Below are 13517 nucleotides of genomic sequence, written 5' to 3'. Positions count from 1 at the left end.
AACAACTGGTCGCAGTATACAATGTACCGAAAAGAGAAAAAAAATAAAATTTGTGCCCACTAGCGCCATATAGCGGTGAAATTTCGCATTGAGCTGCCCACCATCTAGAAACCCATGACCTTCCGAACAAGTTTACTGGAAACCGCAACTTTCTAGGTCATCAGAAATATACAAATATATACGCTAATACACTAATGATTTATCTAGAATGTCGATGTATTGATATTTTTGTTATAATAACTGATGATACATCCAATGTACGTAAATTATTGTCACCAGATTACCGAATGCCAATTTATACACTACAGAAACCTCTAGGATGAATCTGAAGGTAAAAGAGCAAAGCCTTGGTGCTACATTCCGATTCGGAACTTGACCTTCTGTTTATTTATACACAGACTTCGCAGCCGACTATTTAGTGTACAGGGCAATTGCGGGACTAGCGCTACGACCCTACTGACACTAACAGTCTCTCCGGAGACGAGACTCGAACCTACGAAGACTGGCTTGTTAGGCCAGCATCGTACCTCGAGACCATCTGGGAGATCTGGGAGATGAATCTGAAGGTACATAGTGCATTGCTTTTAGTGTCGAACAAAGAAAAATACATGAAAAACTTAGACAAGCTTAACTTTAAGGTATTTTTTCAATATTTCGGCCCTTCGACGGCATAAAGAAACATTGTAACATTACTTTGTACCGAATTTTTATTATCGCAACCGATCGTCTTTAAACTCTATTACTAAAAAAAAACTTGACAATAATTGTTCTTATTAAAAATTTAGACCCCGAAAATTGTATTAGCTCAATTATTTTAACTTCTACTCCGAATTACGTTCCTTCGAACTGCTATCCCGGCCGCTAAACCGACGCCCGACCCCGATTGGGCTGAAGATCGTACCGCAGCGGACTGGCAAGCCCTTCGTCTTCGGTTTCCTCCAGCTCGAACGCGTCGTAGTTCAAGCCGGGCGACCGAAGTTCGGCCATTTCACAGTCTACCAGCGGGTAGCGATAGCTGGCATCCATAATGTAACCGATACTAGTGTCCGGTCCCTCGTATTTCCGTGGGCAGCCGGCGAAGCTACCCCGGGCGGGACCGGAAATTGACATTCGTTCATAGCACTTACGGTCCGAGTCACTGGAATTGCCGGTAATGATGTCCCCATCCAGTTTGACGGCTATTTGCATTGCCTAGGTCGAATGAAAGTGGTCATTATTATATGAGCTCCAACCTGTGAGAATAGTTGTTACCTGAATTGCCTGGGCCTCGTCTCGCTTTTCGTCTTCCGTGTTCATCGTTACGAAACGGAGCACCAGCAGATTCAACGACGCAGCCACCACTGCCAGGCCGAAAAGGATGAATATCAGGGCGAACGCAACGTACTCGGGTTTCTGGTTCAAGGCGTTGTCCTTCTGCAGGGCGACCATGTCTCCGAATCCGATGGTGGTCAGGGTAATGAAACAGTAATAGACGGAATCGAAATAGGACCAATTTTCGAATTTACTGAACGCTGCGGCTCCGCCTGCGATCGTTAGCGAGCTCAACGTGGTAACTACCAGAATTAAATCCACTTCCGAGGCTATCGCTTTCTTGCAGTTGAAGGAGGTTTTCACTGCATGAACGATTACGCTAGAAGCATAAATGGACGGTAGAAAGAAATCACTTTTTACTTTCGGCCTGACAATAACTCACCTGCTCAATCGATTAACTCGCTCGCCAATGCTCTGGAACATTACCAGCCCCAGGGGAATACCGATCGCCGCATAGCACATGGTGAAAATTTTTCCACTCACCGTGGATGGCGTCGAATGACCATATCCGATGGTGGTCAAAACTGTGGTCGCGTAATAGAACGCACCGGAAAATTTCCACTGCTGGCCCGCTTTGTGTGGTTCCGATTTCATGATGACGGTTTCGATCACCTTGAAGTCCTCGGCCGATATGTTGTAACGTGTGATGAGGACATTTTCGACGGCTTTTCGTTGAATAAAAAACTGGTTTTAGTTAAATATACACTCGAAACATGTAGAACTTAGGCCAGATAACACTTACGAACTGAGTTAGAAAATAGTTGAACTAAACAATGGCTATAGGAGAAAATATAGGCATGCAAAAGTAAGAACAATTTCCCGGAGAATGCAAAGGACAGAAGCAGGAGGAGGTTTACCGCTAAGAGCCTTCCAGCGTTTTTTCTCCGTTTCCGACTCCAGAGCATCGAAGACGGCAGCCCCGATCAAGAGGTAAGTGAAGGTGCACACGATTAGTGAAATGGTCCGGACATTTTGCTTTTTCATTGCTTCTTTCGCTAACTAGAAACGGTAATTATTTAACGACAACAAATGATGAGAACTGGATGAGGGTGACCTGATGAAAATACGAAAGTTTCATTAAACAAACATTTGATTTTTATCACCGAAATTAACTTACGTGATGCAAATGAAGGAAGAACGGTAATACTCCTCGCATAAAACGCAAGCTAATTCCTCGCATTCAATTTCCTAGGGCGCCCTGAATGGTGAGGAAAAAATCCCGACTTTAGCTTAGCATGATTCGGTGGAGATTTGGCTTTCGGTTCGGCTAAGTAATTGGCACAAAGGGACACTAATTTTGGCACAAATTCGGATCGCAGCCACTAACTTTGTGTAACAGTGTCCGAGCTACCGTGGCTGAAAAATTTGATTGCAGATGAAGTTTATCGATCGATTTTCGGTTTGACAGTCGTCGCAGGAACAATGCTGCTGACGTTTAACCGTGGTCCCTTTTGGGGTGGTGATTCGTACTGTGCCTGTACCTGTATCCGCGGTGGGGGAATCAAATTCCCGCGTTTTTTCCGCAACTAAACGAGCGCATGCGCTCTGTTCCGTAAGGACACGCGGTGGTCGCAGGGTGTCAAAATCATATGGGAAACGGAAGTATGTTAAATGAAAAGGATGAAGGAGAACAAATACCTAAGACTGTAGTTGAATATAAGCAAAAGCAGATACTGCCGAGTTGCAGTTTGAGTATTCATTCGTATGTAGAAATAATCGAAAAAATCTTCAAAGTAATAACCAGATTTATCTGGCGAACTTTAAGGTGAAAATCATTACCAACAACGAAGGCAATACGCTTCAATATTGAGATGTGTATTAATGTATTAATGCCGTTAAATGCAGTTTTGAGCGAAAACATATTACAAACATATACACGAAAAGTTAAAAAAAAATATAAGATTTTAGAAGGTTCGATATTTCGGATAGAAAACGTTGAAAATCAAATTTATTTTCATACCTTTTATTGTTCTGTAAAATGTCATTCATAAATATAGGAGCTTCGGTTACACTAACGTAGTCGATGATAAATAGAATAGGCGTACTAAGTTCTATATGGAAACTTTTACACGTTTTTAATAAAAGCTATTTCAAGGTAAAACATCAGAAAGTAATTTCAGTGATACAAAATAAAATAAAAAACACTTAGCTCATAAATACTTCGCTACCGGATAATTTTCGATCCCGTTAGGAAAGAAGGTACAACAGTGGATTAGTCAATAGGCTTTGACTGGAAAAAATCGTTTTTCTTATTGCACAGCCAGGAAAACTTTTCAATTTGTTGCCCTTTTCCGCACTGCGTAACGTCATTCATTTTTTTTTTTTGTTTCTTCTTTACTCTTACGATATATAGTCTACCTAAAAACATCACAATCAGTTTGCTAAAACAAATACCGTTCAAAAACTGATAGTTTTGATTAGAACAGATATACTTACTCTACGATTGAATAGCTAAAATTGTCATAATGCGGTTCGCTAAGCGTGGAACTTGTCCTGAACAATATAACATAAAACCATATCTTCGATGTAAAAGTTCAGTTTTACATAGGTTCCTGCCTATTCCTTTTTTTGGTTTGATATTTGATAAAAAAATTTGCCCTAGCGTATTACGAGCGCATCTTCCTAACATTTTTACATCCTTTGGTCCCATCACACGCCTTACAAAAGGGTCTTCTTACATCACACACACAAACACACAAACACTTACTAACTCATTCGTGGAAAAAATAGTGTAAAACTACGCACCATTTGGTTCACTAGTTCGCTATGGTAACTGTACGGTTCCTGTGTAATATCAACGTAATAACTCGCATCACAGTTTTATTGTGTGAGCGTATGATTTAAAAAAAGGGAGGAGGATTTGGAATGTTGGCCGGTGTTACCCACTCACACGTCCGTAAGCGAAAAAACCGAGGAAGATTGCGGTTTACTTAGCAGCAGCGCTGCCGCTTCCGAAATCAACGCCTGCTGCTGGTCGGCTTCCGGTTGCAGATAGGTTTCGTCATCACCCTGCTGTTCTTCGATCTGAATCTGGGAACACTGCCACTGGTGATTGGAAAGCGGGGTGCTGTCTTCGAGAATGAGCTGCGGCTGGAAAGGCTGATATTGTTGCGCTGGATGGTGCTGGAGGTGAGGGTGATGCTGCGGTTTAGGTGGATACTTCGCGTAGAGCACCGGATCGAACATGTCATCCAGATCAATCATATTGTCTCCGCTGTACGACTCGTTAAAATGGAAATCTGTAAAATAGGGTATGCCGGGGGTTAGATGGTATGTACCAGCAGAGCAAACCGTCGAACTAACTTTAACACACAAACATACAAATCAACAGATAAATGTATCTTTCCTAGCGGCGTGAATGATCCTTCCCTTGCGCTTTGCTTGGTGTGTCGATTTTCTATAAGCTTCGGACAGTAAATTGCGTTTCACAATCTGTAAAAAATACGTGAAAGCTTTTGTCTCCAATTGATGTTTTTTTTTTTGGTTTCAAAGTCCATGCATGCAAACGATTCGACAGTCTACTTTTGAAATAAATTTCACACTTAAAGTATTGTTTAAAGTAACCGAAATATAGTATTCAGTGGTTTGTTAGCACCACTTACTCAAACTTCCGTGGAACTTTGGTTTGGTGACGATGTCACCAAGCTTATAAAATTTTACTGAAATCTGAGTGAAAACGCAACCAATGGCTGAGTGTATGGCGTGAAATCCCTCTTTCGTTTGTGCAATCACGCTCTTCAACTGGATACCTCTAACGCGAAACCAAAGTTCCATGTTGAAGTCGACAAACTGACAAAAAATAGATAGTAAGACCGGTACAACCGGAACGGGTTAAACAATGCTACGACACAAGCTACGAGGTTAGTGTAATGAGATGAAATGAAAGTGATGACATACACACTGACTCATCGATGTTGCCCAACTGTGCATTTTGCGCGATTGCTCCAGACCCGTACCTGGCTGTGTTGTTTCCCAATCGTGGTCGAACTCCAGCTGCTGGTTCAGCTCCCGCTCCTGCATCGTTTGAATGGCCGGACTTGCGTCCTCGGTCATATCGAAGATTTCCGTTACCTTAACCTTGAAGGAATGAATGATTGCGACAGAAGGTTAGAATACAAATGGTCCTCAACCACCAGCATCATGCATACCTCATTGTTATCATCCATATAATAGTACGCGTACATTGCATCGTGGTGCGAAATAGCTTCCAGGATGTGATTGAAGGTGTCGTAATCGGGATGATCTTCCTCGAAGCTATCATCAGCACGTCCCTTCAGAAGCTGACGGTGATGGTGATGCGCATGCTCCACTATCTCGTTGTTGTTTTCCCCGGTAATAACCGAAAGCAGCTCGGCACCGGTGTCTCGCCGAAGATCTAGCAGCGATCCTACTCGATGGCTGTGACGCTGCCCCCGCAAGCTGCCGGAGTATTCGGTGTAAGCGATTTGGTACTGCAGATTGGCGCTGAGCTGTCGTGTGAACAAGGTAGATTAGAGTGAGTCCTGTAAAGTGTTTTAGAGTTTAATTTCAAGAAACCGTACCTGATGGCGTATGCGCATTTTAACCAGGATGGAGTTCAGCGTCTTCAGGGCAAACTGACTGACGGACCACAGCTGGTTACCGATGGCGGGAGTTGCACCCATTAGTCTGTAAAACGAAGAAAGAAATACCAGAGTTTAACACAAGTCTTGGGAAATGAGACTATGAAAAGATGAAATATTTACAGGAACTGAAAACATAGAAGGTTAGTGAAGTTAATTCAGTTGGAAGTAAAATATAGAACAAGAGACAATCAAAACCAACCAAAACTTTTTCTATCGTGTTGCGTACGATTTTGTAATAAGCTTGAATATAGTGATTATTATAAAAGAAAAACACACATTTTCTCGCAGTCAATTTCTGCACGAGTTAAACGTTAACGATTTACCGGGTCAAAATAATTGTAAAAGCGCCATTTTCAGTTTGTTAGGCATTTGCTTAAGGTTGTTTCTACCCGGCTCTCCAAGATTTGCTAACAATGCAGTCAAACCAGCAGTCGAATTACTGCAGCAAAGATCAGATCGACAATTTAGCCGAATGAACGTTGAGTTAACTTATCAACTGTATCTTAACGTTAAGATAACTATTTTGGCTTTTGGATTTTTTTTTTTGTCATTTCGGAGTACTTTGGTGTTTGTGACCTCAGTTTGAGGCCAATTTTCAAATTTTGTCGAAAGCCATCAACATTTCCTCGCAAAAATGGGATTTTATACCGTTGTTGCAATGCTCTTAAGGTGAACTTGTAATGAAGCCTCAAGCCACAAATTGTCAACTTCGAGCCACCTCTTCGAACTTTCAAACGTACAAGACTAGGTAAAAGTTAGTCACCTATGAAAACGTTTACTGTGGTGAAGCACACCTAATATAGCGATTTCACAGGGAACGATTCTCGAGTCTTGTGCTTTTGGAAATTCGAAGTGGTGGCTCGAAGTCAGCCATTTGTGGCTTCAACACAGTTTCACCTTATTTATGAGTGATCCACGCAGATTTCGCAAGAGCTTCACGAAGTTTAGGGTAAGGACAAAAACCAACCTCAGAGACACAAAGTTTTCTTACTATCGATTTCTCAAATCTTTTGCTTGGCGGAACACTTTTTCAAACCAAAATATTTAACGAGGCACCTACATTTTTGAATCATTGGAAAAACTTCCTCAATTTTCTTATTGATTCAAAAATGCAGCCATTGTTCTAAATCTTCAATTTTTTCTGGAATACATCATTTTTGGTGAATATTTTGTTATACAAGAATTTTTTTCATTTCTCTTTTCAACGTGATTTTCAGCCTAGTTTATCTTGGATATAAAAGTAACAAAAAACTAATATTTTTTGTATATAAAAACTAGTTAATTCGTCAAGGTTTTTTCAATAAAGTCTGAATTGATAACAACGTTTAGAGTTTAATTTAAAAATTTCTTTTGAGTTAACGATCTATGTTCAAAATATGTTTTGTGAGATGTTTAAAAGACTAGCTAGAAATCAATCATTTCAATTCCGCAGCATTCATTCCATCACCAACTCGCCTTCAAAGTTAAGAACTGGATGGTATAGTGTAAATTTGTACTCGTCGTGTGCCATTTTTAATGCATGCAATGTTACTGCTACTAAACAGATCTTAAACACTACTGTCTTAATCGATTGGTGAAGTTTTCTCTAAATTTGGTTTGATAATTGACATATATTTCCAATTGCAAAGTGAAGTGAAAAAAACTAACTAAAAATCAGTTGAAAAAGCAGTGGCTATCCAACCTTCTAACTAGCTCCACCTTTATTTCAAGTTCTCACAGTTTTTCCCCGTTTTGCAATACGAATGTAAGAAAAATGAATTTCATTCATGTTGGCAACCAGCGCAACCAGACCGATGGAGTTCTTACAAACGCAACAATGTAACACGTATCGAAGCAAATACCAAGAACGCAATTGTTGCGTGTTGCATATTGCTGTTGTGCGACTGGGAGAAAGTTCTGTTCGCGCTAACGCTAACTGATGGCAGACACGAGTATGAGTTCGAAATTAAGCTGTGATGTCAAACTATAACCCTTTTTTAGGTGGATTTTTTTAAACGGATTCAGCAATGTTAGTAGAACGTGCCTCATAAATTTACAAAATAACAATGATGTCGGAAAATATAAATCGTTGTTGGAATCGTTTTGCTTCGCATGCTCGAGAACGTTTCCAACCAGACCAGTTAGTTCAAACATACTTGATCATGTCGTTTGCAAAGCTGAGGATATCGCGCGATCAAGAAATGACTCTATTTATTCTGTTGTAAGTGACCATTCAATAACTATAACGTCGTTTAAAGCATAAAAAAAAGAAAAGCTGATAATTACTAAAACCGGGGTCGATCATCGCGAGCTTGATGTGGAGTTTACATATAATTCGTTGTTGGAAAACCACTCACGGGTTGTAATAAAACGAATGAGTATGAAGGAGAATTTTTGTCCGTGGATGAACTTCAATTTGTGGAAGTTGATCCAAATTAAAAAACAATTATATGAAGTGAGTGAAAAGAAATCTCAATAATTACATAGGATTCTTTCGAATCAAGTGTTCAATAAAGTAATTTAATTAAATAACTAATAAGTCGTACTGTGACAACCTCTTGAACAATACTCCCATTTGGCTGTTTCAAAAAAAAAATAGATGTTGGAAAACTCAAGGTGCTCAGCCCTGAATTGAAAGATAATGTTTTTTATAGCATTTCTGTAGAACATTTCGAATTTCTCGAAAATTATTTTCAGGTTGCTCAAACGTGATTTATGAAAAAATGACTTTTTTGAGCACAAACCCACTTTTTGCACTTTTTTCAACTCTGTTCGATTCCGAATTTTTTCTATGTATTTTTTTATTTTTATGGGGTTATTTTAGAATATGTTTCATGGTTCAGTTCAGCATTAGGTGCGATTAAATGGATAGTGATAAAAATGTTGATTATAGCCATAGGGTATGTTCGGAGAAGTTACAGGGTATTCAAAAATGCATCTCTTAGTGTAGAAAGATGGGTGATCAGTCCACCAATGAGTGAGATAAAAAATTTACTTTTCAATCAGATTATTTAGATAGATGAAAGGTGTCTTCGACAAAGTTTTAGGTTATCTTAGAACAAGAAACTTTACCGAAGACATCATGTTTCTATCTATTATATATTACGAGCAACATTAAGTTTTCTATTAGAAGACACCTAAAATCACAATTTCCGTTCTAACTTTTTTCGCGGATTTTTCCGAATTTTCAAACCTTCTACTAAGTTATTAGTTTTCTGAATATTGTTATTTTTTATCTCCTAAAATGAAACAGTTATTAAACATATTTGTTCAAATGCACAGTTTTCCATCACATATAAAAATGCCAATATCTCAGCCCCCCGATAAGATATCAAACATCTTTTTTCATGTAAATTTTTGTCATGAATCCCGCTTTGCAGTAAAAATTTTAGTTGTTGATCAAAAAAAAATTTATTTGTGTTTTGAAGGGATTCGAAATGTTTTACAAAAATGCACTGGATAACATTATCTTTTAATTTAGGGCTGAGCACCTTGACTTTTTCAACATCGATTTTTTTTGAATTAGTGGAAAGCTATCTATTGGATAAACTCGAAAGCTGTGGAATTAGAGGTGTTGCAAACGATATAATTCGTAGCTATCTATCAGTAAGAAAACAGTTAGTTTCTATTGATCTCTGCAAAAGTTCATTGATGCTTATTGAAGTGGGTGTGCCGCAAGGAAGTTATATAGGTCCGCTTCTCTTTTTTTGTATATCAACGATTTGTACAAGCCCAGGCTGACAGGCATCCGACGCCTTTTTGAAGACGATACTGCTCTTTTACATCCACATCGTGATGGTGGACTTATAGTACGGCTCATGAACAGTGATTTGAAAACTCTTTCAGATTTTTTCAAAAGCAATTGACTCTCACTTAATCCTTTAAAAACAAAATGCATGTTCTTTCACTCTCCCAGAATACCTATGCAACAGCATGGAAACGTTATGTTAAATTCGTGTGTAATCGGGGAAGTTATATCATTTAAATACTGCCGTGAAATGCATATCAGTCCCATCTGCGAAATCATCGAACGGAGAAAAAGATCTTGAATGTTTAGTTCAATAAAATACGACACGCTTGGAATATTAATGGTTTTTCTCCTCAGATTGTTGGATTTCAATGTTTTTGTTACTTTCGTTTCTTTAAAAGTCAATTTATACCAATTACAATGGAATAAATTATAGTGGGACTGATACTCGATTATTATGCATTACAGCGTGAAAAATAATCGGTTTACAATCCCAGTCTTTATGGCCACTGAGAACGAATCAGTTTGTTGCTGTTTATAGTTATCAAACTTGTTTATTTTGCTTGATGAGAATCATATCCTCGTCAGATCTGATCCGTGCTTGTTACGCATATGAAGAAAGCTCTGTTGAAGATTGTCTCAGTTTTGATCTGGCTCTTTTTGATGACTTTTTATTCATTTTTCCGTGTGGTTTAACTCAACACTAACAAGGGAGAATAGAATGTTGTGGAAAAAACCATTTGAGCTTTGAATATAAGCGTTAATTTTTATAATATTCATTGTGGGACTGGTATGCGATTACTTTTAAGACGGGACAAACTGACCTGATATTTTTTTAAAACTTTTCAGAACAAACTATATTATTTTCCACATTTATTTTGTAAAGCATTGTCAAATCTAACCGCTGGTGATCATAACTCAAAATCGACGCAAATTCAGATGGGACTGATATGCGTTTCACGGCAGTTACAGGTCGGACTCGATTATCCGGAGTTTTGAAAAACATTTCGCTCCGGATAATCGAATCCTCCGTATAATCGAACCATTTTTTATTTAATAATTTTTAATATATCTCTCATTTAGAACAGTGAGTTTTTTATTAAAGTATGTTGTACACAATACATGTGCCGACGAAATAAATTGAAAATTGTTTTTAGACTGTTTGTCGGTGTTTGTTATACATATACTGCCGTGAAACGCATATCAGTCCCATCTGTGAAATTTTCGAACGGAGAAAACAGCGTTTGAAGAATTGAAATGTTTAATTCAATAAAATAAGTTCCGCTTCCAATATTGATATGTTTTCTTCTCAGATTGATGGATTTCAATGTTTTTGATACTTTTGTTCCATAAAAAGACAATTCATAACAATTACAATGAAATAAATTAAAGTGGGACTGATATGTGACTATTTTGTAGCATGCAAAATAATTCCCTATTCATGACCATAGAGACTGAACTAGTTTTTTATTGGTCACAGTTATCAAAGTTGTTTGTTTTCCTGAAAGTAAAGCATTTTGAAAGTGTGAAAATATTGTTTAATCTTGTGCATAATGTTCTTGTTAGATGCGATACGTGCTTGTTACGTGATAGCTCCGTTGAAGATTGTCTCGTTTGATCTGGCTATTTTTGATCACTTTTAATTTATTTTTCGTTTAGTTTTGCTTAACATTAACAAAGAAAAATAAAGTGTTGTGGAAAAAGGCATTCAAGCTTTGAATACAGTCGTTATTTTCTATAATATTCATTATGTGACTGGTGTGGGTTTATTTTTTAGATGAGACAAACTGACCTGATATTTTTTGCAAATTCCACAGAACAAAATATGTTGTTTTTTACATTTATTTTGTAAAGCATTGCCGAATATGACCTCTGGTGATCATAACCCAAAATCGAAGAAAATGCAAATAGGACTGATATGCACGGCAGAATACCTTTCTTAATTTTTATGTTGATTCGCAGGTGTAATTATCTCCGTTCCTTATTATTATTATTATTTTTAAGGACCTTTTAACTAATCATCATTTGAGTCTGTCCTCTGTTCTTTAGACTAGAGTACGATATTTCGATAATGCGATTATTACTGATGATTTTCATAGAACAATTTCTAGCCCGTTCTTCAAGTCGGAAGAACTAATTCAGTAGAACAACTTTTTTATTGAGTACGCAAGCGATGAAGCAAGTTAAGGCATATAGTGAAAAACTGCTTTGACACGTTAGTGATTTTGTTGTGTTGTCATATACTTTTAGTTATGTGCAAATGTCTAATTTGTACAAAAAAATCGTCATTTGCATTAATCATTTCATGCTGAGGAAACAGCAGCTGAAGTGCATCGAGAGTTAATAAAAAGATTACGGAAATGCTACTCTAAGTGAAACATCGTGCCGCAATTGATTCCATCGCTTTAAAAGCGGTATATTCTATATTAACGACTGTCTACGTGAATAAAACCCTTCAAGAACGCTACATTGGTGGAATTTCCCGAAGAGGATCCGTGCCAAACGCAGGAACAGCTTGCTTTGGTATTAGCAGTTACCCGCCAAACCATTTCGAAGCTTTGCTTGCTACGGAAATGACTAAGAAACAAGCAACTTGAGTTCCTTATGATCTGAGGCCAAGGGACGTTGAGGATCTTTTTGACGTAGGATTACGTCTTATAGAAACATATGTTGGGGCACAAATTGTAAAATCGAAAATATCTAGAGCGTCACAAAAATTGTCCATTTTCAAACGTTTACTCAGTCAGCTTCTAGTCGATTTCATTCATGTTTACAGCAATCAGAAAACTGTGTTGAATTGTATCTATTTGGTCGCTTAGCGCTTCTAGTTAAACGGTAATGCACTCTTGGGCTATTTAAAGCCTGCTTCTGCTCAAAGCAATCATTTTACTAATGGATAGTCAGAATAACAATCCCAACTTAGTAGCCGCTGATAGCTACAGCGGGTAGCGATATCCGCATCGGCAGTGGTATATCCGATCACTTTTGCAAACGAATGATTTACTTGGAACTGGATCGACCATCAGCAAACAGAGCTGCAGCAGGCGGCGATTTCAAATATCTCGCTGCCTTTTATTGCGAACGGACCAACAGAGATAACAGCACCTTCCACAAGGCTGATTTTCGGAATGATTCTAGTTCGGTTGTTATCTCGGTCGCCTTTTCTACCATTTTCAAAATTTTCTCACCTACACATAACAACTAGCAGGTAGACAACAGAATATTACAATTCACGCGGTTGACAGAAACATTTTAACTGCTTCACACTCAAATGATTTTACAATGTGTATAACACAATTTCTTTTCAACTTTCTTTCAACAGGGTCAACACAAGAGCATATCGATCGTATTCCTAAGCCTATTGCAAGAAACACATTGGCATGAGACAGGCTGTCGTAATTCTACCTACGTTAGCCTTGCGGTCGTGTCTTATAAACAACCTCTTCAACTATTTTCATCTGTGAACAATCGCTCTAGCAACAAAAAAGGAAGGGTTTTCTTCATTGCATCGTGAAAGGTGATAACAAATTGATTCTTTACAGCGACTCAGCGAAAAGAACGTCATGGAGACGTGCTTTTACGTCGTCGGCTCACACGCACGAACATACACACTGTGAAGGTAATGCTGTGTATTTGATGGGACCAGATCGATGATATTTATTATAAACTGTTGAAACCAACGGAACTAACACTGAAGAACAGTATCGGCTTCAATTGATGCAATTAAGCCGAACACTACGCAAAAAATGCCCACAATACGAGCAGAGGCACGGCCAAGTGATTTTACTGCATGACAACACTCGGCCTCATACTGCCAAAGTCGTACTTGTTCCGTTCGATGGCACATGATCTAAAACCTATAGTGCTCATTAGAT

The 13517-nt window shown here is 38.4% G+C and overlaps 2 protein-coding genes across 3 annotated transcripts in view; both read right to left on the bottom strand.

Annotated features, from left to right (window-relative positions):
• Positions 1–689: 689 nt before the first annotated feature.
• Positions 690–2752, bottom strand: LOC129722195 (two pore potassium channel protein sup-9). 2 transcript variants are annotated; one of them, XM_055675484.1, is made up of 5 exons: positions 2429–2752; positions 2169–2365; positions 1694–1976; positions 1252–1630; positions 690–1191 (listed from the first exon to the last, which is right to left on the bottom strand). In XM_055675484.1, the coding sequence occupies exons 2-5, from the start codon at positions 2293–2295 to the stop codon at positions 862–864; spliced, it is 1119 nt and encodes a 372-aa protein (XP_055531459.1). In that variant the 5' UTR covers positions 2296–2365; positions 2429–2752; the 3' UTR covers positions 690–861. The 2 variants fall into 2 exon arrangements, with proteins under 2 accessions (XP_055531459.1, XP_055531460.1); XM_055675485.1 differs by lacking the exon at positions 2429–2752 and adding an exon at positions 2054–2088 and having other exon boundaries at positions 2169–2309.
• A 506-nt stretch (positions 2753–3258) lies between these two features.
• The window catches only part of LOC129722193 (1-acylglycerol-3-phosphate O-acyltransferase Pnpla3-like), a 47083-nt gene continuing 36824 nt past the window's right edge, over positions 3259–13517 (bottom strand). Inside the window, exons 5-8 of the mRNA XM_055675482.1 lie at positions 5853–5958; positions 5460–5780; positions 5268–5388; positions 3259–4550 (exon numbers count right to left, since the gene is read on the bottom strand). Of these exons, the coding sequence (XP_055531457.1) occupies positions 4198–4550; positions 5268–5388; positions 5460–5780; positions 5853–5958 (901 nt within the window). The 3' untranslated portion in view covers positions 3259–4197. The remainder of the gene's footprint in view (positions 4551–5267; positions 5389–5459; positions 5781–5852; positions 5959–13517) is intronic.

Source organism: Wyeomyia smithii, chromosome 2 (genome assembly GCF_029784165.1).
Source record: "Wyeomyia smithii strain HCP4-BCI-WySm-NY-G18 chromosome 2, ASM2978416v1, whole genome shotgun sequence".
Lineage (NCBI taxonomy): Eukaryota > Metazoa > Arthropoda > Insecta > Diptera > Culicidae > Wyeomyia > Wyeomyia smithii.
Note: the sequence above shows the minus strand (reverse complement) of the source record. Positions and strands in the feature narration are given on the sequence as shown.

What these genes read in the sequence shown, in the direction of transcription:
- LOC129722195 (XM_055675484.1), bottom strand. Translation starts at nt 2,295, where the DNA reads ATGAAAAAGCAAAATGTCCGGACCATTTCACTAATCGTGTGCACCTTC. An exon ending in ACGCTGGAAGGCTCTTAGCG is followed by an intron (nt 1,977 to 2,168) that starts GTAAACCTCCTC and finishes TTCAACGAAAAG; the next exon opens with CCGTCGAAAATGTCCTCATC. An exon ending in ACGAGGCCCAGGCAATTCAG is followed by an intron (nt 1,192 to 1,251) that starts GTAACAACTATT and finishes CATTCGACCTAG; the next exon opens with GCAATGCAAATAGCCGTCAA.